The 25,637-nt window shown below is 45.2% G+C and overlaps 1 protein-coding gene across 7 annotated transcripts in view; it reads left to right on the top strand.

Annotated features, from left to right (window-relative positions):
• Positions 1-25,637, top strand: part of SLC44A5 (solute carrier family 44 member 5) — a 776,473-nt gene that overhangs the window by 724,531 nt on the left and 26,305 nt on the right. For all 7 annotated transcript variants that reach the window (XM_086953881.1, XM_086953880.1, XM_086953875.1 and 4 more), the window contains 2 exons: positions 4,489-4,559; positions 12,151-12,239. In XM_086953881.1, the coding sequence (XP_086810007.1) occupies positions 4,489-4,559; positions 12,151-12,239 (160 nt within the window). The remainder of the gene's footprint in view (positions 1-4,488; positions 4,560-12,150; positions 12,240-25,637) is intronic.

Raw genomic sequence — 25,637 nt, 5'->3', positions numbered from 1 at the left:
TGAGATTTGAGGAACTGTTTGTTACCCTCTTGCGCAGACTACATGCATCTACTACTGTAGCTATCCAGTATGGCCCAGGGCGAAGAAAAGACCAATCCAATTGCATCAACTGAGTTAGTGCGCAGGGTTGTATATTGGTCCCCTTCTTATTTTTAATATGGCTTAGAGCATTTTTTGTTACAACAACAATTGGATTTTCCAAGAATAGAAGGTAAACTGGTACCTTTATTGTCCTATGATGACGATACAGTCCTGATGACCTTAACAGCTAACAGCCTACAAAAATCTCTGAATGCATTTAATGAGTTTATGACAGGACTGGACCTTAAGGTTAATTTTAGTAAATCTTTTTGACCTGTGCCCATATAAAACTAAAACACGCAAGAATATAGTAAATGATACACCTATCGACAAAGTGCCAAATTTTACCTACTTGGGGAATCTTTTTAATGATAAATTGAGCTGGGACTACTTGATTACGACAAGGCTACAACAAACTAGTAGAACTATAGAGGGGCTTTTTCGTTTTGCCATAAAACTTGGTCATAAGCCGATAGCTGAATTGAAAGCATTGTATAAATCCAAATGTCTGTCAGTGGCCACCTATGGTGCAGGAGTATGGGAATATCACAATAGTATCATAAAAGTGCACAGATTCAAATATTAGAGAACATTTTTTAAAACGACTCCTACTTATCCCCAGTAGTTCCTCTACTTCATTCTGTCTTTCTGAGGTGGGTTTAGAATATATGACTGAGAGAATTCATATTGCCCCCTTGCTTTGCTTCTATGGGGGAAAATCTGGACCTCAGAAGACTTACTATTCTCAAGAGGCATTCTAAGGGATTGCATGAATCTTGACAACGCAATGGCAGTCCCCTGGCTTCATTATGTTAAGGAAACTTTTTATAAGATAGGCCTTGAAGGTTTTTATAAAAACCCGAAATCTATTCAACCCAATGTTAAGATGGTTATTAAAAATGCGTATTATAAGTGTTTAAGCTTGTCTAACCAGGGCAGTAACACAGTGGATCATGCTTTTTTAAATCAGCAACAATTTTATTTGTCTTTTACCACCCAGGTTTATTCGCGTTTCCTAATGACCAGATTTTGTTTAAGCACATTGCACTTCTTGTGGCTTTCCCGAAACAGGAGGGATGGTGTGAGAGAATTCCCCCCTGTCCGTGTAATAACATAGCCCAGCAGAGCACAATGCACCTTTTGCTCTTTTGCACACTCTATAAAGATCTAACAGTCCGTTTTATTAAGCCGATTTTCAGGGATATTTGTCCCTGTTCTTACAAGGAGGGTTTTAATTATTTGAGGTCGCTATTAACTGTTACTATCAGCAGCTCTGTTCTTAGTTATATTAAAATTGTTTTTCTAACTAGGAAATGCTATGAATTGTGAATAGTTTTTATTGAACCTGTTTAAACTGGTATCAACTCTTGTGCACAGTTTTTTAAACTTTGTGTATTTTAAAATGAACGTATGATCTTTCTGTAAACTTGTATGATTCATTCGACTGTAGGTAGATATTTGTATGATCTTTATTTGTGGAGTCTATATTTTTAAATCTTACTATTGTACACTTTGTTTTCATACACTATGTTTGTATTCTATATTTCCTCATTTTATCAGAAATGGGATCCAGAGTAATATAGACAAGGGATGTATGACTTTACAAAGCATACTTTTACAACGTCTACCTTTACAACCCAATTTTTACACCGCAACATCCATTACAACGCCATTACAACAAATTCTTTGAAACTACCTTTCAACGCATTCCACTACAACGCATACTACCTTTACAATGCATACCATTACAACGCATAACATTACATTGCATGTAAGGTAAGTGTTGGATAGTGTAGGGGTTAAAATTACTATTCTAACTCCAGGGGGTGCAACAGTAGGGTAAGTGTTGGATAGTGTAGGTGTAAAATTACTATTCTAACTCCAGGGGGTGCAATAGTAGGGTAAGTGTTGGATAGTGTAAGGGTACTATGTGTTGTAATGCTATGTGTTGTAATGGTATGCGTTGTAATGACTGCGTTGTAATGGCATGCGTTGTAGTGGTGTGCGTTGTAGTGTCATGCATTGTAATGGTTGCGCTGTAAATGCATGCGTTGTAATGGATGTTGCGTTGTAAAAGTTTCGTTGTAATGGTAGTGCTGTGTAAAAGTTATGTTGTAAAGGTTGTTTCCCATAGACAAGGGAATGGCTGAGAATTCTGGTCACCAATTGAATTGGTCACTAATTCTATATGTTGGGACAACCAGAAATGTATGTGTTATAGGCCCCACATATCTTCCATAATCCACTACTCAATAGGTTGATATGAGTTTCTCAGTAACTTGGATGAGATGGAGAGACTTGCCAGGAAGACGAGAGTCCTGCCTTTTGCATATAACAATGGCTTTTGCCAATCTTGATGCGAAGTTGGTGTATCAGGTCTCCCCTCTTTATGAAATGAAATGAAATGAATGAAACTTATATAGCGCACAACTTACCCTGGGGCATCTCCGCGCTTGCTTAGGGAACCCGTCCTGGTATTCCCCTGTGAGATAACCCTGGCAGGATATCCACAAGGTGAAAGCCAGGCATCCCACCGCGAGGGGCCGTTGTGGAGATTAAGCAAGCTATTGCCCAGAGTCGCAGAGTGTGAACCCGTGAGTCGAGAAGGCACCGGAGCGAGAATTATCGAGTCCGTGGAATATTTGAGCCCAAGACTCGCCGAGGCGGGGAATTGAACCCTGGTCCAGCGCCGAACTCAAGCTCCAGGTCTGCCGCCTCTAACCCCTGAGCCACACTTCACCACGAGCCACACTTCTCTTTAGATTTATTTATTTATTTTTACTGCTTGTGGATTGCTAAATGTTACTTTACAACCACCTCAGAGCATTTTGAGATGAGCTGTGAAATGAAAGAAAAGGAAAGGAACAACTGATTAGTAGGGCCATGGCTCCTATGTATCAAATCATTTCCCCATAGACATTGATACATCAGACTCCACCTGGCTACGGTGTATAGTATTGAATGTGGATTGTTGCTCCTGTAGAGAAGTCAGTTGCTATTGATTCCAGAAACCTTAAAGAAAGCTGATTGCATCAAAATGTGATCATGATTATATGCATGATGAAATAAGAGAGGTCTTACGCATCTGCTGGAAAGTTGGGTGGAGGTTAACAGCAATAGACTAAGCACTTGCAGACTGATTTATATGGTTGGGGAATTGTCTTAATTGATAGTCACATGTAGATTACAGTAGTTTTTTAGGGAATCCAGGCGATTTTCTGAGGTAGTTGTATCAGAGATGAGGGCCCTGTGTAACAGACATGAATGATGTATCTTATGATCTACATATTACAGGTGCCTGGAGGGAGGGCAAGCTTAAATTAAAAAGATGTTTTTTTGTCAAATTCAGTACCTGAAAGTGAATGAACGCATGGAGTGTAGTGAGGCACAGTGGCTCTATATATTGATTAAAGCTGATGGATATGAAGGAAAGTAAGATGTTTAGCCTTTTCGGACTGTTCCTACTGATTTTGAACTTAAGAAAACTGTCAGGTTATTGCATAGTTGCTGAGAAAGAGAAGGAGTGGGGTTGAATGACTTTTGAAAGGTTTTCATGTCTTTGACAATCTTGAAAAAGACAGTGGTGGAAGTTTCCCCTACTGTAATAATATACTGAAATTGTGCAATATCCCCACACTTTTCCGTTTGTAAACACTCAGATATATATTCTTTGTGGCATCACAGTTGCCACCATTTGCATCAAGAGCTGTGCTAAGGTATTTTGTAAGGTGAAGCTCTTTACTGCTTTCTATTCAGTATGATGATTTGGGTGTGAGGCTTTGTGGTAAAGCACCTCATCAGTAGGGCCTATTGCAGAGAATGATATGGAAGAAGGAACTAATTCATTCGGGGTGTCTGATGGTGAATGTTCAGTGGTCTGTTGTGCTTGTGAAAACATTTATGGGAGAATATTATATAGGTTTCCAATATGCGATTTGCCTTTCGATTACAAACAGAGTTGGCTTAATTCTGTTGTCATGTGCTTACCATCTGCTTACCATACAGGTATTAGATTTCTACTAATGTTGTATGAGTGATTTTTTCCATAGGATAGGTCCATAGTCAATTATATTCATTGCTGTAAAATGGCTGTCATGTTGTAATATACCAAAAAATGTAACAGCGAAACTAATAAATATGTAGACATTACTGAAAAATATGTGGACATTACTGAAAGGATTCTTTGGGGATACCACCAGCACACCTGTTTGTTAGTCAGTGAAAAATATGTTTTGCATTCCTTCTTGTTATCAAGACTATTCTTGCAAGTTAGGATTTTGAAGGAAACACAGCACCAAGAAGACAGGTGGTGAGGTATGAAATTAGATTTAACTGCAAGCAGAGTTGAAATTGTATTTTCATTTTAAAATAAAGCATTACTTACAATGTTTTTCCTCTTTTCCACAGAGTGGCAATATTAGATCAGGTTACAGACTTTCTATTATTCCTTGGAAAAATTCTTGTTGCTGGTGGAGTGGGTACGTATTTGACATTTTACGTCCATTAAGTGTAACCCCCTAAACAATCTTTTTTGAAATCAGATGTTATGATCAACCGTCATCAGCAATTTTGTAGACTAATCAGTTTGAGCTAAGTGTACATTTCGCTGCATCCCTTTGTAATGGACCTATGTGGCAAGATGTGTGCCTTGGACGACTCTAGGCATCTTTTCAAACAAGCCTTTCTTGTGTAGAGGGTGTGAACGCAAATGTTAATCATTAAAAGCTCCAATACAGCATACTTTGCAGATGCGTAAATTTGCTTTGCGGGTTTTCATATTACTGAAAAATGCATGTTCCCTCGTTAGAATGAGCTAGGAAAATCTTTCTGAGACTGTTGGAACATATATCTTTTTGCATGGTACCCCAGTCTTCTTTACTGGCTATAATAGCAGATAGAACTCAAGGTGCTGAGAGGATGCTTAACACCTCCTGGTGCATATGCTTTCACCTATACACACGTCAAATTCTAGCTTTTGGTATAGCTTACATTTAGGTAAAGCCATAGTAAAGTGGTACAGAAATTGTACCTTCGGAAGATGTCACATGTGGGCTGCCAAGTGGACTTCAACCCCCCGTTGTTAATGGCCCTCTCTGCAGGGTCAATTTCCAACTTTTTGCTTCCCTCCTCATATTTTTGCTGAATTATTTTTATTGGCTTAAGGACTCTGTCCACTTTACCACTGCTAACCAATGCTAAAGTGCTTGTGTTCTGTTCTTAAAATATGGTAACATTGGCTTATACCCAATTGGCATATTTAATTTACTTACAAGTCCCTAGTAAAGTGCACTACATGTGCCCAGTGCTTGTAAATTAAATGCTACTAGTGGGCCTGCAGCCCTGATTGTGCTACCTACTTAAGTAGGCCTTTCAACATGTCTCTGGCCTGCCATTGCAGAGCCTATGTGTACAACTCCAATCTGCTATTTCGATCTGGCACAAAAAACCTTTTGCCAGGTCCAAACTGTCATTTTTAATATATATAAGTCATCCATAGGGTAACCCCTGGACAGCCCAGAGGGAAGTTTGTAATGTATTTAAGGAGTAGGACATGTACTTTTAAGTTTTACATGTCCTAGTCGTAAACTGCATGGCCTACCTCTCCCATAGGTTATCATTGGAGTTGCCTTATTGCATTTTATAAGAGTAATTTCCAAATGGGAATAGATGACTGGTTCTTGTTTGGTGTCTCTGGAATCCAAAATTAAAATTCAAACTTTGGGGGAAGTTGGATTACAATTCTGAATATTCCAGTTTTAGAAAGTTGGCATTTTCTTGCCCCAGCCTTTTGGTTCTTCCCACCTGTCTCTAGTCACATAGCTGGGTGTAGTTGGTAGTTGGGTTTTGTGTAGTCCTCCTAGACAGCCACACACAATGGGAGCTTAGGTGTGACTGGATGGGACATCACTGACAGGATGAGAGGGATAAGCTGTGTCCTGTCTCCGCATAAAGGGCTTAACGACCCTGCATTATCGCTTCAGCCAGCTTGGAGCCAGGGGAGGTAGGGAATCCAATGAACCTCAAAGACACTGTCTAGAATCTTTTACCACTTTCCATAACCAGGGCACCAGTGTATAAATTAAAGACCTTGTTGATATTCCAGGACCCTTGGACCCCAAGATAGCCTTAGGCAACAGGTTTATCCAGATCTTGGTGGACAATTCCATTAGGTGCCCAGAGGCCATACTCTGACGACCGTCCCTGCACCTGTAGTTGATAGGGCCCTAATGCGGATTTTCCCAAAAGTTTGTTTCCCCAAGGAATTGGAGTCAGACAGGGATACCAACTTTCTGTCTGCGTGCATGAAGTCTATATAGAAGGACTGTGGGGTTACCTATGAGTTCTACACACCCTACCATCCACAAACCGATGGACTTGCTGAAAGATTCAACAAGGCCCTTAAATGCAAGATTATGGGCCTACCTATGCCCATGAGGCAGAAGTGGGACGTCACAGAAGGGAGTGAGCTATACCCCATTTGAACTTCTCTATGGCCTTCCTGTAAGGGACCCTCTCAATCTGGACAAGTAGGGGTGACATCATGCTCTCAAGAAATGCTCCTAGGATGTAGTTAGCTACATGCTAATCCTATTAATGATTTGGCCAGCTTCTGGAAGAAAGCGTCGGAGGACTTGGAGGCTAGCCAGGAGGTAATGAAGCAATGGTATGACCCAGTGGCTACCATGGAGGAACTCCAACCTGGGCAGAAAGTGTATGGAGATGGAGCCAGTAGAGTCCAGGGCTCTCCAGGAGCACTGGACTGGGCCCTATGAGGTGGTGGAGAAGAATGGAGAGTCCACCTACCTGGTGGATCTCAAGACCCTCAGAAACCCCTTAAAGGTATGCCAACTCAACTGCCTCAAACCATACTATGAGACGTACCTCTCTCTGACCTTGTCTCATCTAAAGAGAAGGACGAGTCCTTGGAGAGTGTCAACCTCACCCCTACCCTGAATCCAGAGCAGCAGAGGGACTGTTGCCAGCTACTGGAACAGTTTGCATTCTTATTTCCCCTCACCCCTGTGTTTACACACTTGTGTATCCATAATATAGACATTGGAGACTGCTTGCCTGTCACAAATAAACTGCACAGGCTGTCTGACAAGTTGAGGGCCAGCATTAAAAAAAAGTCTCTAATATGCTCATGTTGGGAGTAATTGAGCTCTCCAGTAGTTCCTTGTCCAGTCCAGTGGTGTTGATGCCAAAGGCGGCCCCAGCGGGCACTGCCCCAAAACTCAGGATCTCTGTTGACTACAGAGGGCTCAGCTCAGTCATTAAGACTGATGCACTCCCCATCTCCTGAGCTGATGAGCTCATTGATAGGTTAGGGGCTGCTAGGTTCCTGAGCACTTTTGATTTGACTTCAGGGTTTTGCCTGAGGGGTCCATAGAGAGGTCAGCCTTCCCCACCCCAGAGGGCCACTTTCAGTTCGAAATGATGCCCTTCAGACTCGAGAACAACACCCCTGCCACCTTCCAGCGGCTGGTAAACTAGGTCTTGGCTGGGATGGGTCCTACAGTGCTGCAAATATAGATCATATAGTCGTCTTCAGCAGCAACTGGCAGGACCACCTGTTTTACCTGCAGGAAGGGCTTCAGGCTCTGCAACAGGCAACCCTGACTAGCAAAACCGCAACTAGTTAGATAGGACAGGGGTCTCTGGTGTACTCGGGACACCTGGTTCGTGGGGGTAAGATGCAGTCTCTCCAGGCCACAATAGAAGCAATCTTCGCCTGTAAGCCTCCAAAAACTCAATCAGAGGTGAGTGCCTTCCTGTGCCTCACAGGGTATTATAAGTTTGCCAAGGGAGGCAGCACCCTTGCTGCCCCATTGATTGAGCTGACTTCGAAGAAGCAGCCCATGAGGGTGTGTGTTCTGGACAGAGGACTTTCAGAAAGTCTGACTCCTTCAAACAGGCTATGTGCACAGCCCCTGTGCTTGAGCACCTTGATTTTTTCCAGGAGTTTATTGTCTGAACAGATGCCTCAGTGCATGGTATATGGGCAGTACTATCACAGATCAATGGAGAGGGCCTAGACCAACCTGTAGCCTTCATCTCCAGGAGGATTATCCTCGTTCATCTGTAGGAGGCTAGTTTCCAGGGAACAGGTGGAATACTATTGAGAGTGAAACATTTGCTGTGGTCTGGGCACTGAAGAAGCTGGCAGCATACTGGTTTGGGACTCACTTCTGAGTTCAGACAGACCGCAGACTCCTCAGGTGCTAATGCAAATGAGGGGTGAGAATACACAATTGTTGAGGTGGTCAATTTCCCTACAGGGGCTGGACTTTATGGTGGAGCATTGTTCTGGGTCAGACTTTGCCAATGTTGATGGTCTATCCAGGTTTTTCCACCTAAGTGAAGAGAACTCTCAAGGATTTGGGTGGTTCCTCCAACATTCAGCTCAAGGGGGCACATGTTAGACCTGTCAGCCTTAAGGTGGTCTTTCCCCAACCTTTTAGTCTCACCTCCTCCATTTTGTTGACCTTATTTTTGTGGGTGTTAGGACTCTGTGCACTTAACTGCTACTAAACAGTGCTAAAGTTCTTGTCCTCTCAAATATGGTTGAATTGGCTTAAACCCAATTGGAATGTTTCATTTACTTGTACGTCCCTTGTAGAATGGTAAACCATATACTCAGGACCTGTAAATTATATGTTACCAGTGGGCCAGCAGCTCTTATTGTGACCCCATCCCCTCACATAAGTAGCACTTTAAATTATGTCCCAGGCCTGCCATTGCAGCCTTAATGAAGCTGTAAACTGCCACGTCGACTTGCCAATCCTTAAACTCCCCTCTTATTACATATAAGTCACTCCTAAAGTAGGGTCTAGGTAACGCATAGGGCAGGGTGCTATGTAATTAATAGGCTGGACTTGTACTTTTAAGGTTTACATGTCCTGGTAGTGAAAAACTTCTAAATTATATTTTCATTACTGTGACGCATACCCCTCCCGTAGGCTAATACTGGGGATTCCTTATTTCATTTAAAAAAGCTGTAATTGGCAAATGGGTGGTGGTTTGGTGTCTTTGGAATTGTAATTAAAATACCTCTTTGAAAGTCAGTGTTTGATTACAATTTTAAAAATGTCACTTTTAGAAAGTAGGTATTGTTCTACCCTTAGCACTTTTATCCTACTAGCCTGGTCTGGATCATATGATTGGGTGTAACTGACAGTTAGACTTTTTGTATTCCTCCCAGACAGTCACACAATAGAGGGATTAGGTGTGCCTTAAAGGATCATCTGCTGGCAGGATGGGAGGGTGTAGCTGAGCACAGACCCAATTGCATCTGAATAGTCTGTGCTCTGACTTCACTCAAAGGGCATAACAACCCCACATTGTCACTGAAGCTGGCTTGGAGCCAAGGCAGGTGTGGCAGGATATTCCATGCACTTCAAAGCCACTGCTTATAAGCTTTTCCCACTTTCCAGAACCAGGGCATCAGGATATAAAAGACACCAACTCTTCAGTATGCTTCTGGACCTGTGGATGCCAGAAAGAAGGACGGCTGAGCTGCTGGAATGACTGGCACTCCGCTGGACTGTTCCCCTGCTGGTTTGCAGCCCTGTTGTTATGCTGCTCTTCCACCTTCTGCCTGGCTACAAGGACTGAATCTTCAACTGTCAGAGGACCTGCAAACTAGTTTGCTGGCCTCCTGTTAAGAGCCACAGGCCCTCCGAATGGTGCCCCCCCAGTCCTGGAGCCTTGGAAGTGGTGCTAAAGGTGGAACTGTCTCCAGCTACAGCCCTCGCCCTTGTCACGCTGGAGGTTTTCGACTTCCAATTCAGAGACTAAGTCAGAATGTAGAAATCTTCCTTACAGCTTCAACTCAAGGTTATCCGATGACGACGCTCCCTTCTCGGAAACCTCCTGCAGCCTTGCCCCACTAAAATTTACCTTCTAAGATACTTTTTCTCAGAATTTCTTCACGTCTTGTATCTGAACCACGCTCCATTGCAGTCAGCCATATTATATGGCTTTGACTTGGTCTTGTGCAAATAGATGTCTGCGGTTGACGCTTTGAACTTATAGGTGCTAGTTTTTACTACTGATTGGATTTTTTTTGTTTTGGTGTCAAATAATGTAAAAAAAAATTCTCTATTTTTCTAAATTAGTTTGGGATTTTTCTTGTGCTATGTTTTCACTTTATTACAGTTTGTGTGCTGAATAAATAGTTTACACATTGCCTAGTTAAGTCTGACAGTTTTTTGTGCCAAGCTACCCAGGGTTAAGCACAGGTCAATTTAGTGACTTTTTGTTTTTCACCCTGCAAGGAATTGTGGCTGTTGCTTGGCCAGGGCTCACAGCCCAGTCAACCTACAACCCAATTTCTCACAAGGCCCTTAGAAGTATAAAATAAATCTTAATATACATAAAATATTATGGTGTATTTATGTGCTTCCTGACACAAACGGACAGGTATATATAATCGATCCAGCATATGGAAAGTGGTGCTCCAAAGTCTTAAGTGAGAACACCACCCGTTGCGGTGCTGTATGTCGCGAACTACCAGCCTACATGATGTATAGCAGTCTAAGATGCCAATGATAAAGCATACAGTCAAAGGACACCGTACCATGGAAAAATAGGATAATCAAGATTGCACTACAATATATCCTAAATATCACAGTGTGAGAACATGCAATTACATCTAGAGAGGGTGATATACCATAGGTAAGTTCCAATAGCACTGCTTTTATGGTGTTTGTCCTAGACTAAGGGCCTTATTATGAGTATGGTGGTCCTGTGGAAACTGTATTGGCAGTGGTGGTCTGAGCACAGTGAGCTCGGTGGTCCAAACGCTGAATTACGAGTTGGGCAGACCAGCTTTGCGAAGGCCACTGCTGGACCGCCAAGACTGCCAGCAGACCGCTGACTGCCAAGTTCCGATAAGAAATAGCAGCAGACCTAGGGCGGTACAGGGGAGCTGCATCGCTGTGCGCATTACGAGTTGCCTGTTCCATGAAGCGGACTACGGTGATCTGACCGCCTGCTTTAAGGTGGCTGTGACGAAGGATTTGGGGTGCGTACTCATCCCTTTCTTCTTCTCCCAGATAGATTCCAATGTGCATCCCTTTCTCCTGGTCCCCCCTTCATAGCAGGATCTTTACCCTTAGGATTACAACCTTGTGTGCTGCTATCTACATCTGAGTCATTTTTGTACCATGTACCCAGTGCCAGGACTGCCCACATATGGGCCGAATCCCGGTAATGGTTATATAGTATTGTACCACATATATCATGCATATGTCCTACGGTGGCAGGACCACCGAACTCATAATAAAGACCTAAGTAAAACCATGTGTGACTAAAATGAAACCTCAGGTTATAGGAACACATTTTCAAGGTGTGTAGTGTGTACAAATGTTACCTCAGTATTGTGCCAGAAGTGAGTTAACCGAGAGTCAGTTGGGTGGCGATAAGAAACTATCAGTGTCTCATCCTATAGTGGTATATAGAAACTGTGAAGTTTCCGCCGGTCTTAATCTATTTAAGAAGAGCACAAAATAAATGGGCAAGCACAAAATTTGTCAGACTTACCGTAGGTGCAGTGACTGCAATAAGTGCTAACAAAACTATATGTGAATAACATTAAAACATGAAATCTATAGTCTAAAGTAGAAAGTGGGGTGGAGATATATAAACCTAGCCTTGTGCCAGACAAAGGGGGAATACCCTGGTACACACAAATAGGTGCACCAGAGTTAAATGTGCAACCATGGAGGCTTTTCTGTTCATAAAGCAATAACTCTGTCACATAAGATGGCATCAAGCTATAAGATACGTGGAATATATGCCCAGTACAAGATTTTAGACTGTGGTTTCCTTGTGAGAAAAAAGGTAATTAGTTGGTCTAGACCCACTGAAGTGATAAATTCTACTTTAGTCATCACTGCAAGCCCCTATTTTTAGTGCTCACCACAACCCCCTATTTTAATTCTGTGTTTTTGTAACAATATCAATAGAAAGGTGATTAAAGAATGACTAGTTCTTGTCGATCCATTGTGAAGGAATCCCTTGAAAAGTACATTAATAAATAATGCTGCTTTTTGTATCTTTTTGCAGGTGTTCTAGCGTTCTTTTTCTTTACTAAAAGAATACCTGTTATCGCGCAACAAACACCAGACCTTAATTATTATTGGGTGCCTCTACTGGTAAGACTCAAATTTAAGTTTTTACATTAGATGCAAATTTAATCATAACCTAAAAGTCAATAGTAACTGTACTTGTGGTTCGTTGGTAGCGGTTCTTTGCATTAGGCATTAATGAGCTTATTTCCATATAAGTAAAACACAGTCACACTGTTGTTCTGTGTCTCTGGCCACTATTGGACCGAGAGTAGACCCGGACGAACTATCTTTATCCCAAATCGCACACATTTGTTTATATATTTTTTTCCCCTGGCATGATCGTTTGGCTCTTTTCCAGATTTAAGGTTAAGAGTTCCTTGAATGCTTCTTCATGTAGATGCCCCAGTGCAGTGGGGATTCTTCTTGGCTATGCCCCTTCTGTTTCTCTCTGTAACTCTTTCCTTGCTCCTTTTATCATTTCTATGTTAACTAATTTGCACGTTAGTACATCAGGTTGTTTATTTAGTTCCTTAATGGTCTCTGTGGCATATTTTTAGGTTTTGTTCACTTAGGGCCATATGTATGAAGGTACCGATTTGCGATTCTGAAATAGCGATTTTTAAGAAATCGCTATTTCAGAATCGCAAAGTGGTATGTATCTACAAATTCGCTTTTTTTGCGAATTCTTAGTATTCCTTAATTGCGATTAGCAAATTGCAAATCGCAATTAAGGAATACTTGCCCATTCATTCCTATGGGCCACGAGGCCCATAGGAATGAATGGGAAGGCATTCTCAATTTTGCGATTCGCAATTTGAAAATCGCAAATTGAGAATAATTACAAGGGTGCAGGGGTGTCCAAAGGACACCATGTTGCACCCCTGAAATGTGCATGGGTGCACATGTGGCACACATACATGCCCGAAGGGCATGTATGTGCGTCACATGGCACTTTGAAAAATGCTGAAATGTGCATTTTTCAAAGAAATCGCAACTTACCACCAACTAGAAGTTGGTGGCAATTTGCGATTCCTTAAGGGCATTTTCGAATTTTTTTTGGCTTCAAACATTGCGTTTAAGGAATCGCAAATTTTGCGATTCCTTAAATGGAATTGCAAAATAAGGAATCACAAATTTTGCGATTCCTTATTTTGGACCAGATTTTACTTCATACATATCAGTTTTGCTAATTCGCATTCGCAAAGGCCGAAATTCAGCGAATTTCGGCCTTTGCGAATGCGAATTTTCTACATACATATGGCCCTTAGTGTTCCCTCCTAACATATTATTCCTTTTCCATTACCTTCTTTGGGCCAAGTAGTACTAGGGCAACTTTGCCCCATGATCTAAAAATATGATAGAGATCAGCAAAAAGAGCAGTTCTAATACCATGAGAAGGTCATATGTGTGAATGTATATTGTTATCAACAGAATATTGCCTTCTTCAAATCAAGTGAACTGACTATTGACTTAATTTTCATGGATTTTTTCCACAAAGTCAAGATCAAGATTGGATGGAAAGTACTTACAATTCTGGGATCTGCAATGGGGGCTTTAAGAAACTAGATATTCATAGATTTTGTTTGAGTCAGAGTGAAATGAGATGTGTTAAAGAGAGGTATTGCATAAATCAGCAATGACTGGGCAAAGAGCGTTGGAGAGTTTACGGACCAAGCAGGGGCTAAACGTAAAAATGAAATAATGGTCAGGGCCAAAGAAGAAGTTGTATTAGATGTAAAAGAAGCAAATTCAAGAAGCCTGTCTAACAGTCGCCAATAGAAGGAATAATGACATCTGTAAAATCCTGTTGAATATTTTACAATTGTTACATGGAAACTACTTGTTAGGCAGTTACAGTGTGCAGGTGAGGGATAATTGTATTAGCAAAGGCTGCAGACTCTAATCCAGAAGAGTTCACAAGAGGGGCTATTGCTAGAAGCAATATGCCCAGAACAGCCATTTTTAATAAGGGGCTTAAAAGTTTTAAAAGAGCTGATATTCCCCTTTGCTGTTGGCTAGAATTCACCTTAATCACTATTTTAAAGGGGTGTGTTTAGGGTGTCCCTTACAAAAAGTGTTTTGCTGAGGTATCTATCAATGTTTTGCGCCCTTAATCCATTCTCAAAACACTAAAAAGTTTCAGACTGTTGAGTTGGGTGGTAACAGATTATCAAAATCGATGGGGTCCCTTTGGGGCCCTTTCCCATTGGTGAATGCAAATGTAGTTTGTTCTGGTGTAGGCAGTGATCTTGAGGACCACTACCAATTCTCAAACAAACTTAAGAAAATACAACTTTCTTTTTCAATGCAGCCCTGTCTTCTTTAAACAAAAAGAGTTGCATAAAAAATGACCCTATTTAAATACAAACACAGATGTAGTCGTCTGTTGACCCCAGCAAACCACTATCCCTATGATGTAATCCAATCATAGTAAGTCGCAATTTATGACTTATCTTATGAATATTGAAGAAGTAGGTTGTATTGCAACCCACTACCTTTCAGAATTTTATGAATCTGGCTTTTTGGTTATCACAATTCTTTTCTATTTATTAAAAGTAAGCACAATTTGTGGGCACTTTTTGCAAATGGAAATTTCATACATCAGACTCTAGAGTCCCAAGATTTTGGAGCTTGCACGTTACCCAACTTCCAATTTCATAGGTATACGTCTTGTGCAGTACTTATGAAATCTTTAATGTTTCAATTACTTTGTAAAGGCACAATGATTTTTTAAATTTATTTGTGTATATTGAAATTTAACAGACTCGAAATAGACAATTTCAGAATCATCTGCACACTCTTGAAATTATTACCTAAACAAGAAATGCAGTGTTTTAGTTTTTTAAGGCAACAGCTCAATAAACTAAAAGAACACATTTACAGTTAAGTATATTAGGCAAATGTAATCACCGTTGTGATGAAACTCCAATGCATGCAATTGAAAATGGATAAACATTTGGAAAGTTCTAAGTGGTATAATTATAGATCAGTACAGAGAATATGGAGTTTTTACTTGACTAGAAGGTCACCCATTTCCTATTCCTCATTATGAATACATTATGACATCACTGACTTCCTTCTCTCTGCTCCCATCTTTCTCTTCCTCACCCTCTCTACTCCTCCCACAACCCTTGGTGAACTGAGATGATCAGACTAGGGACAGCAGATAACTTGGAGGCAGAGCCTCAAGCAGCTTTGTAGGACGTTTTCATTGGATTGGGCTTCCTTGCTCAACCCTCTGTTCTCACCTCTCCCGCCTCACGGGCTAAAACCTCACTTACATAAGATCACATGCTGTAGACATGGGTGAAGGCAGTTATGAAAAAAGGAATGAGGAAAGCAGCTGAGATTTAAGGCACTCCAGTGCTGCTGATGTAGAGGTCACTGTGCAAGGAAGCTCACTGCGAACACTGCCGGGGGAAGCTGTCATAGAGGATGTTACTGCAAGAAAGATCAATGTGGCAATTGCTAGGAGGAAGGTTACCAGTGTCAAGACTGGGTGGAAGATCACTAAGGGCACTCTAGACCAAAACATGTTGAGTCCTATACAAGAAGTGGGTTGGGCTCGGTTGGCGCTAACCTTTGGACTTTTGGTGTCCAAGAAGGGGGCGTTAGGGAGCCCCTGGACTAAACAACAGTGAAGATTTCCACACTCTGGCTTAGTCACTTTTTTGGAAGTCGAAAACCTCCAGCGGCACAAAACTGGAAACTGAAAACTGGACCTGACGAGGGCTGCACAATGCCAGATACGGCTGAACATGATTTGCTGCTACAGAGAAGAATGTAGTGGGAGCTGCAGAAAATTCAGGTGAACCGGCAATGCACCTTAGGCAGATCGAAGAGCAGGTAGGTGCAGGTCTCCTCTCAGCTATCAGAGCCCTTTTTAGCCAAATAATTTCTTAGTCCCAATGTAGGAAATTGGATTACTGTTTGATGGGGGAACCCTACTCAAGCAAGAAACACAATTCTGGACAGGGTGAAACCCAAGCAAACCCCAAGTTAACCTGTGTTCAACCCTGTGGTAGCTTGGCACAAAACAGTCAGGCTTAACTTAGTGGCAGTGTGTTAAATATTTATGCAGCACTTGAAACAGTAATAAAGTGAAAACACAACGCATGAGAAATCCCACACCAACCTAAAAAAATTGAGTAGAATATAGCAAATGATTTGAGACCAAAAAGACAAAAATCAGTAGAACCAGAGATATGCAATTTTAAACATTTAAGTGAAAACAGTACTAAGAAGCACAAAGCCCCAACTGTGGTTATTTGGTCATGCTGGACCGAGACAAAGTCACTAATTCAGGCCGACCATGCTGGAGCGTGGGTCAGGTACAGGGACCAAGTTAGGCCCACTGAACAAAGTACCTTAAATTCTGGTTGTGGAGCATTGCGAGATCCCACGTCAAGGATGTGTTGTGCAGTGGCGGTTCTGAGGAGCTGCAGGGAGGTGATGTTAAGTCCTGCATCGAGGCTGTGTTGGCAGCCGTGGTTCTGATGTGGAGCTGCAAGGACATCCAGCACGCTGTGTCGGTTCTACCCAAGGGACCACAGGTGGACTGACAGAGAACCCTCAGGCCCACTTGCAAGGGTCCAGGGCCTGGGTGTCACCACTTGCGGGGCAAGACTCGCAGCAGGCAGAGTCCAAGGAAGTTGGACCCTTTTCAGTCCCTGAGGCTCTGATCAGAGGCTAGCCAACTAGCTGTTAGAGTCACTCTGGTGGTCCTGGGTTCAGGATGCTGGTCTAGTCATTCCCACTAAGACAACAGGGCAGCAGAGTATCAGGGCAGCAGAGTTGCAGTCCTTCTTGCAGCAGAGCAGCACATCAGTACTTTTGAGTCTTCCACAGTTCCAGAGGTGTCTGAGGGTCCAATATTTATACTTGGTGCCAGGTTTGAAGTAGGAGAAGGTTCTTGTGGTTTCCACCCCCAGAATTTCCTGCCCTGGCCACAGCTTGTCTGGGTTCATAATAGACTAGACCTTTGTGAGTGTGCTCAGGTGGAGTCTTTGTTGTGATGTGCAAGTGTGTTAGGTGACAGCTCCATTAAGTCAGAGATGTCTCATCCTGCCAACACCTATTCCCTATTTGTCGCACTGTCTGGGAGTAACACACAAAGACCATCTGCCAGCTACCCATAGTCTTATGACCCATGATACAGGCTTCAGGCACCAAAAGGTGAAGACATGAAAATGGCAACTTTCAAAAAGTGACATTTTCAGGATTGTGACTTAAAATCCAACTTAACCATTAAAGAGGGTTTTAAATTACAATTCTTTGATACCAAACCCGACATCCCTACCTGTTCCCAATTGAACGTTATTACTAATTAAATGTTATGAGGTAACCCAATGTTATCCTATGGGAGGTAGGCCTTGCAGAAGTGAAAAACGTATTTAAGAGTTTTTCACTACCAGGACATGTAAAACTTAAAAGGACACGTCCAACTTTTTAAATACACTGCACCCTGCCCTTTGGGCTGTTTAGGGCTTACCCTAGGGGTGACTTATATGTATCAAGAAGAAAGGTTTAGGCCTGGAAGAAAGGTCTCCTTTTCCAGATTGAAATGGCACTTTAAAACTGCAGAGGCTGGACAAAAGTCTACTTATGTGAGTGGCACAATAAGTGCTGCAGGCCCACTTCTGGCATTTAATTTGCAGCCTTTTGTACAGGTAGTACTACCTTACTAGGTATCAAAATTAAACAAGCTGCTCTACCTATTTGTTTATAGGGACGCAATTAAGTCGTTGGATTAGTATATAACTCAGGCTAAGCTATGTGCTAGCACAAAAAAATATATGAATCAATTATTGAAACAGCATTTTATTTTTATCTCGCTATTTGTTCAAAGACAACAAATCAATACAGGAAACAATTCTTTACATAAGAAGAGGAGGAGATGCCATTGACTTGCGTGGTCATTGAGAGCATTGAGTCGAGGATGATTCCCAGGTTGTGTGCGTGGTCGGTGGGTGTCGGGGCTGCCCCCAGTGCCGTCGCCTACCAGGAGTTATCCCAGGCGGAAGGGTTGGAGCTGATGATGAGGACCTCCATCTTGTCCGAGTTCAGCTTCAGATGGCTGGTCTTCATCCAGTCGGCGACGGCCTTCACTCCTTTGTGGAGGTTGGCTTTGGCTGTCATGGGGTCCTTGGTGAGGGAGAGGATCAGCTGAGTGTCTTCGGCGTAGGAGATTATGTTGAGGTCGTGCTGTCGGGCTACGTGTGTGAGCGGGCCATGTAAATGTTGAACACGTTGGGCTAAGGAAGGATCCCTGGGGTACGCCGCAGATGATCTCGGAGGCTTTGGAATGGAATGGGGGGAGGCGGACGCTCAGGATTCTGCCAGAGAGGAAGGAGGTGGTCCAATCCAGAGCCTTGTCTCGGATCCCTGCGGCGTGGAGGCGTGCGCACAGTGTGCGGTGGCAGACGGTGTTGAAGGTGGCAGAGAGGTCTAGGGGGATGAGTGTTGCGGTCTCTCCGTTGTCCAGCAGGGTCCTGATATCATCAGTGGCAGCGATGAGGGCAGTCTTGGTGCTGTGGTTGCTGCAGAACCCTGACTGGGAAGGGTCCAAGATTCTGTTTTCTTTGAGGTACTGTTGACGGTTTTCTCAATGACCTTGGCCGGGAAGGGGAACAGAGAGATGGGCCAGAGGTTCTTGAGGTCTCTTGGGTCTGCCTTAGGTTTTTTGAGTAGGGCGTTGATCTCGGCGTGTTTCCAGATCTCTGGAAAGGTCGAGGTCTCGAGGGAGAGATTGATGACGTTGCGCAGGTGGGGTGCGATGGTGCTGATTGTTCTGTTGAAGACGTGGTGCGGGAATGGGTCCGACGGAGAGCCGGAGTGGATTGAACGCATGGTCTTGATGGTGTCATTGATGCTCATGTTGGCCCAGGCTAGCAGGGGGTCGTGGTGGATGCTGTACGGAGGGTCTGTTATGTTGCTGTCTGTTGGGGCTGTCTGGGTGTTGAAGCTGTTGTGGATGTCTGCTATCTTGCTGTGGAAGAAGGTGTCGAGGGAGTCGCACAGGGCTTGCGATGGTGGGATGTCGTTGGTGTTGGAGCTGGGGTTGGAGACTTCCTTCACAATGTTGAAGAGCCCCTTGCTATTGTGTGCATTGTTGTTGAGGCAGTCTTTGAAGGAGGTCCACTTGGCCGCCCTGATAAGGTGGTGGTGGTTGCGGATGGCGTCCTTGTGTGCTGCGTGTCTGTCCGGAGTTTGTTCACTATGCCATTTCTTCCCTAGTTTCCGTCAGGCTTGCTTGGAGGCTAGGAGTTCTGGGGTGAACCAGCTGGCCCTCTTGCTGGTGTCTCTATGGGGGGGGGTTTCTTCAGCGGGCGAGGGTGTTGGCGCAGTCCTCAATCCAGCATCTGAGGCTGTGGGCAGCGTCGTCGGTGTTGGAGGGTTCGGTGGGTGGGCTGAGAGAGAGGTTTGCGTGTAGTTGGTCTTCGGTGATTTTACTGCATCAGCGGCGGGGGATCTGTTGAGTGCGGTGGTGTGTGGTGGGTTTCTGGAAGGCGAAGTTGATGCAGCGGTGGTTGGTCCAGAGGAGTTCGGTGGTGTGGCTGATGGAGACGTACAGGCTTGAGGAGAAGACTGGGTGGAGCGTGTGGCCGGCGGAGTGGGTGGGGGTTGTGACAAGTTGCTTCAGTCCGAGGTTGGTGAGGTTATCGATCAGGGCTGTGGAGTTGTTGTTCTCAATCTGAAAGTTCAGGTCTCCGAGGAGGATGTAGTCAGTGGAGGTCAGAGCGTGCGTGCTGATCAAGCCGGCGATGGAGTTGCTGAACTAGGGGCGGGTTCCGGAGGGTTGGTAGACAAGGGTGCCTCCTAGGGTGGAATTAGGGTCTGTGTGGATCTGGAAATGCATGTTTTCGGCGGTGCTGAGTGTTTCGTCTGTGCTAGTCGTGACCCTGATGCTGTTCTTGTGGACGATGGCAATTCCTCCTCTGACTCTGTTGGTGCGGTCTCTGCGGGTGATCTTGAAGCCATCTGGGATGTCTATGGTGATGTCTGGTGCGGAGGAGTCGTTAAACCAGGTCTCTGTCAGGAAAGGGACATCCGGGGATGTTGTGTCGAGCAGTTCTCAGAGCTCGACGGCATGCTTGCTTGCGGAGCGGGTGTTCAGTAGTATGCATCGGAGGTGGTTGGGGTCTTTCTTGGTGGGTGGTTCGTCGACTCTGAGGCTGGTGTAGCTGCAGTTCCAGGACGTGAAGGGGCCGTGTGTGCGTTTCGGGGGGCCTTGAAGCAGGTGTGGCTCTGTCCGGAGTTGAGAGCGTGCAGAGTGCTGGTGTCGTAGTGGCGGCAGTCGTCGTGGCGGGTGCGGTGGCCTGGGGCTCTGGCGCTGGGTGTGGTCCAGGCACGGACGGGCACAGACGGGCTCGCCTTAGGGGTGCCTTCTGTGCGCCAGTGGTGCGGCAGCGCAGCGGCTGGCATATATGGGGAGGTGGGAGGGAAGAGCAGCTGGGAGGCGGGAGGCGGGGGCAGCGAATGGTCAGTGGGCAGTCAGGGGGGCGGAGCCACAGGGGACGCAGCAGTGAGGGACAACAAAGGTAGCAAGCAGAAAAAGGGGCACAAAAATCATGGGTAAAACGATTGGCACAGAAGGCAAAAGGGCAGAAAAAAACCTGGTGGAACAGAAGGCAAAAGGGGCACAGAAACGAGGGAAAAACAAGTGGTACAGAGGGCAGAAGGGCACAAATAAATGAGTGGAACAGAGTGCAGAAGGGCACAAAGAACGAGGGAAAAACGAGTGGAACGGAGGGCAGAAAGGCACAAAAAACTAGGGAAAAACAAGTGGAACAGAGGGCAGAAAGGCACAAAAAATGAGGGAAAAACAAGTGGCACAGAGGGCAGAAACGATTCAGAAAAGGAGGTGGTGATGAACAGAGTGTCTGAATTAAGCAGACCACTCTTACCCAGTCCAAAGATCAGGGCTTGATCCATCACCGTTATATATCTCACTGCACCATCCCAGCTCTGAACCTGGCTATATGCAAATCAGTCTGTCCCTGGCCCAGTGCATCATGGGAACAGGGCAGACTAAACTACCAAGCCAATTCTTCACCAGAAAGGAGACAAGCTACCGGGGACCGGTTTCTGGCATTTCAGCCGTCTTCGGCCCGGCTTGCTTGAATCCTGATGGTGCAGTGAGAAAGGGACTCATGTCTGAGTATACCCTGCCACACCTATAGTGGCCAAAAACGATTCAGAAAAGGGGGTGGTGATGAACAGAGTGTCTGAATTAAGCAGACCACTCTTACCCAGTCCAAAGATCAGGGCTTGATCCATCACCGTTATTTATCTCACTGCACCATCCCAGCTCAGAACCTGGCTATATGCAAATCAGTCTGTCCCTGGCCCAGTGCATCATGGGAACAGGGCAGACTAAACTACCAAGCCAATTCTTCACCAGAAAGGAGACAAGCTACCGGGGACCGGTTTCTGGCATTTCAGCCGTCTTCGGCCCGGCTTGCTTGAATCCTGATGGTGCAGTGAGAAAGGGACTCATGTCTGAGTATACCCTGCCACACCTATAGTGGCCAAAAACGATTCAGAAAAGGGAGTGGTGATGAACAGAGTGTCTGAATTAAGCAGACCACTCTTACCCAGTCCAAAGATCAGGGCTTGATCCATCACCGTTATTTATCTCACTGCACCATCCCAGCTCAGAACCTGGCTATATGCAAATCAGTCTGTCCCTGGCCCAGTGCATCATGGGAACAGGGCAGACTAAACTACCAAGCCAATTCTTCACCAGAAAGAAGACAAGCTACCGGGGACCGGTTTCTGGCATTTCAGCCGTCTTCGGCCCGGCTCGCTTGAATCCTGATGGTGCAGTGAGAAAGGGACTCATGTCTGAGTATACCCTGCCACACCTATAGTGGCCAAAAACGATTCAGAAAAGGGGGTGGTGATGAACAGAGTGTCTGAATTAAGCAGACCACTCTTACCCAGTCCAAAGATCAGGGCTTGATCCATCACCGTTATTGTTGTTAAATATTTTGTCCACCCTAAGCGTGGAAGGGTATACTCAGATGTGAGTCCCTTGCTCATTGCACCATCAGGATTCAAGCAAGCCGGGCCGACGATGGCTGAAATGCCAGAAACCGGTCCCCGGAAGCTTGTTTCCTTCCCAGTGTAAGAATTGGCTTGGTAGTTTGGTTTGCCCTGTTCCCATCATGCACTGGGACAGGAACAGACTAATTTGCATATAGCCAGGTTCTGAGCTGGGATGGTGCAGTGAGCTAAAAAACGGTGTTGGATCTAGCCCTGATCTCTTGACTGGGTGAGAGTATTCTGCTTAATTCAGAAACTCTGTCCATCACCACCCCTTGTTGTTAAACAGAGGGCAGAAAGGCACAAAAAACAAGGGAAAAACGAGTGGCACAGAGGGCAGAAGGGCACAAAAAAACGAGTAGAACAGAGGGCACAAAAAACAAAAAACAAGGGATAAATGAGTGGAACAGAGGGCAGAAAGGTACAAAAAACAAGGGAAAAACGAGTAGAACAGAGGGCAGAAGGGCACAAAAAATGAGGGGAAAATGAGTGGAACAGAGGGCAGAAAGGCACAAAAAATTAGGGGAAACAAGTGGAACAGAGGGCACAAGGGCACAAAAAACAAGTGAAAATGTATGGAACAGAGGGCAGAAAGGCACAAAAACGAGGGAAAAACGAGTGGTACAGGGGGCAGAAAGGCACAAAAAACGAGTGAAAAATGAGTGGAACAGAGGGCAGAGAGGCACAAAAAACGAGGGAAAAATGAGTGGAACAGAGGGCAGAACTGGCAGAGAAGCACGGGGGCAGCAAGGGGAACAGAAGGGAAAACCGGGCAGAGACACAGGGGCAGCAAGGGGTACAGAAGGAAAGAACGGGCAGAGAGAGCACGGGGACAGCGAGGGGAACAGAGGGAAGAAAAAAGTGGAAACGAACCACGTACAGGCAGCAGGGGAAGACAGACAGCAGTCACAGACCCAAAAATGAAAATGCAGGCAATACAATAAAAGCAATAAAGCGGAGGATGAACAAACCTAACTACGGTCTACCGCTGGCCACTAGGGATGAGGCGCAGGTGGTAGCCTGCGAGTGGTGGAGGGCCTCGAACGTCCTCAGCAGCGGCCGCTGGGGCAGGGAGGCACAAGCGGTGCTGTGTGGAGGGGGAGCGACCTGCCTGGTGGGGTCACGGGTCGCTCTCCTCACCGCGCAGCGGCCGGCCTATATGGGGAGGTGAGAGGGAGGAGCAGCTGGGAGGCGGGAGGCGGGGGCAGCGAGTGGGCAGTCAGTGGTGTGGGCTGCAGGGGGCACGGCAGCGGGGGAAACAAGTGGAACAGAGGGCAGAAAGGCACAAAAAGCGAGGGAAAAACGAGTGGAACAGAGGGCAGAAAGGCACAAAAAACGAGTGGAACAGGGCAGAAAGGCACAAAAAACAAGGGAAAAACGAGTGGCACAGAGGGCAGAAGGGCACACAAAAACGAGTGGAACAGAGGGCACAAGGGCACAAAAAAAACGATGGAAAAACGAGTGGAACAGAGGGCAGAAAGGCACAAAAAACGAGGGAAAAACTAGTGGAACAGAGGGCAGAAAGGCACACAAAATGAGTGGAACAGGGCAGAAAGGCACAAAAAACGAGGTAAAAACGAGTGAAACAGAGGGCAGAAAGGCACAAAAAACTAGTGGAACAGAGGGCAGAAAGGCACAAAAAACAAGGGAAAAACGAGTGGCACAGAGGGCAGAAGGGCACACAAAAACGAGTGGAACAGAGGGCACAAGGGCACAAAAAAATGAGGGAAAAACGAGTGGAACAGAGGGCAGAAAGGCACACAAAATGTGTGGAACAGGGCAGAAAAGCACAAAAAACGAGGGAAAAACTAGTGGAACAGAGGGCAGAAAGGCACACAAAATGAGTGAAACAGGGCAGAAAGGCACAAAAAATGAGGGAAAAATGAGTGGAACAGAGGGCAGAAAGGCACAAAAAAACAGGGAAAAACTAGTGGAACAGAGGGCAAAACGGCACAAGAAAACTAGGGGAAAGCGAGTGGAACAGAAGGCAAAAGGGGCACTGAAACGAGGGAAAAACAAGTGGTACAGAGGGCAGAAAGGCACAAAAGAAAAAGTGGAGCAGAGGGCAGAAGGGCACAAAAACGAGGAAAGAACGAGTCGAGTAGAGGGCAGTAGGGCACAAAAACGAGGAAAAAACAAGTGGAACAGGTGGCAGAAAGGCACAAAAAACAAGGGAAAAACGAGTGGCACAGAGGGCAGAAGGGCACACAAAAACGAGTGGAACAGAGGGCACAAGGGCACAAAAAAATGAGGGAAAAACGAGTGGAACAGAGGGCAGAAAGGCACAAAAACAAGGGAAAAACGAGTGGCACAGAGGGCAGAAGGGCACACAAAAACGAGTGGAACAGAAGGCACAAGGGCACAAAAAAATGAGGGGAAAACGAGTGGAACAGAGGGCAGAAAGGCACAAAAAACGAGGGAAAAACTAGTGGAACAGAGGGCAGAAAGGCACACAAAATGAGTGGAACAGGGCAGAAAGGCACAAAAAACGAGGGAAAAATGAGTGGAACAGAGGGCAGAAAGGCACAAAAAACAGGGAAAAACGAGTGGAACAGAGGGCAGAAAGGCATAAAAAAATTAAGGAAAACAAGTGGCACAGAGGGCAGAAAGGCACAAAAAACTAGTGAAAAACGAGTGGAACAGAGGGCAGAACGGCACAAGAAAACTAGGGAAAAGCGAGTGGAACAGAAGGCAAAAGGGGCACTGAAACGAGGGAAAAACAAGTGGGACAGAGGGCAGAAAGGCACAAAAGAAAAAGTGGAGCAGAGGGCAGAAGGGCACAAAAACGAGGAAAGAACGAGTCGAGCAGAGGGCAGAAGGGCACAAAAACGAGGAAAAAACAAGTGGAACAGAGGGCAGAAAGGCACAAAAAACTAGGGAAAACGAGTGGCACAGAGGGCAGAAAGGCACAAAAAACGAGGGAAAAACGAGTGGAACAGAGGGCAGAGAGGCACAAAAAACAAGGGAAAACGAGTGGAACAGAGGGCAGAATGGGCAGAGAGGCACGGGGGCAGCGAGGGGAACAGAAGGGGAAAACCGGGCAGAGACACAGAGGTAGCGAGAGGTACAGAAGGAAAGACCGGACAGAGGGAGCACTGGGACAGCGAGGGGAACAGAGAGAAGAAGAAGGGCCACGGACCACAAACAGGCAGCGGAGGATGACAGACAACAGCAGTCACAGACACAACAATGAAAATACAGGCAATACAATAAAAGCAATAAAGCGGAGGATGAACAACCTACCTTCGGTCTACCATTGGCCACCAGGGATGAGGTGCAGGTGGTAGCCTGTGGGTGGCCGCGGGACTCGAACGTCCTCAGCAGCGGCAGCTGGGGCAGGGAGGCACAAGCGGTGCTGTGCAGAGGGGGAGCGACCTACCTGGTGTGGTCAAGGGTAGCATAATGATCCACTATAATGGTGAATAAGAACGTGCT

This window comes from Lissotriton vulgaris, chromosome 1_1, assembly GCF_964263255.1.
Source record: "Lissotriton vulgaris chromosome 1_1, aLisVul1.2, whole genome shotgun sequence".
In the NCBI taxonomy this organism is placed as follows: domain Eukaryota; kingdom Metazoa; phylum Chordata; class Amphibia; order Caudata; family Salamandridae; genus Lissotriton; species Lissotriton vulgaris.
The sequence above is the reverse complement of the archived record's forward strand: the minus strand, read 5'-3'. Positions and strand labels throughout refer to the sequence as shown.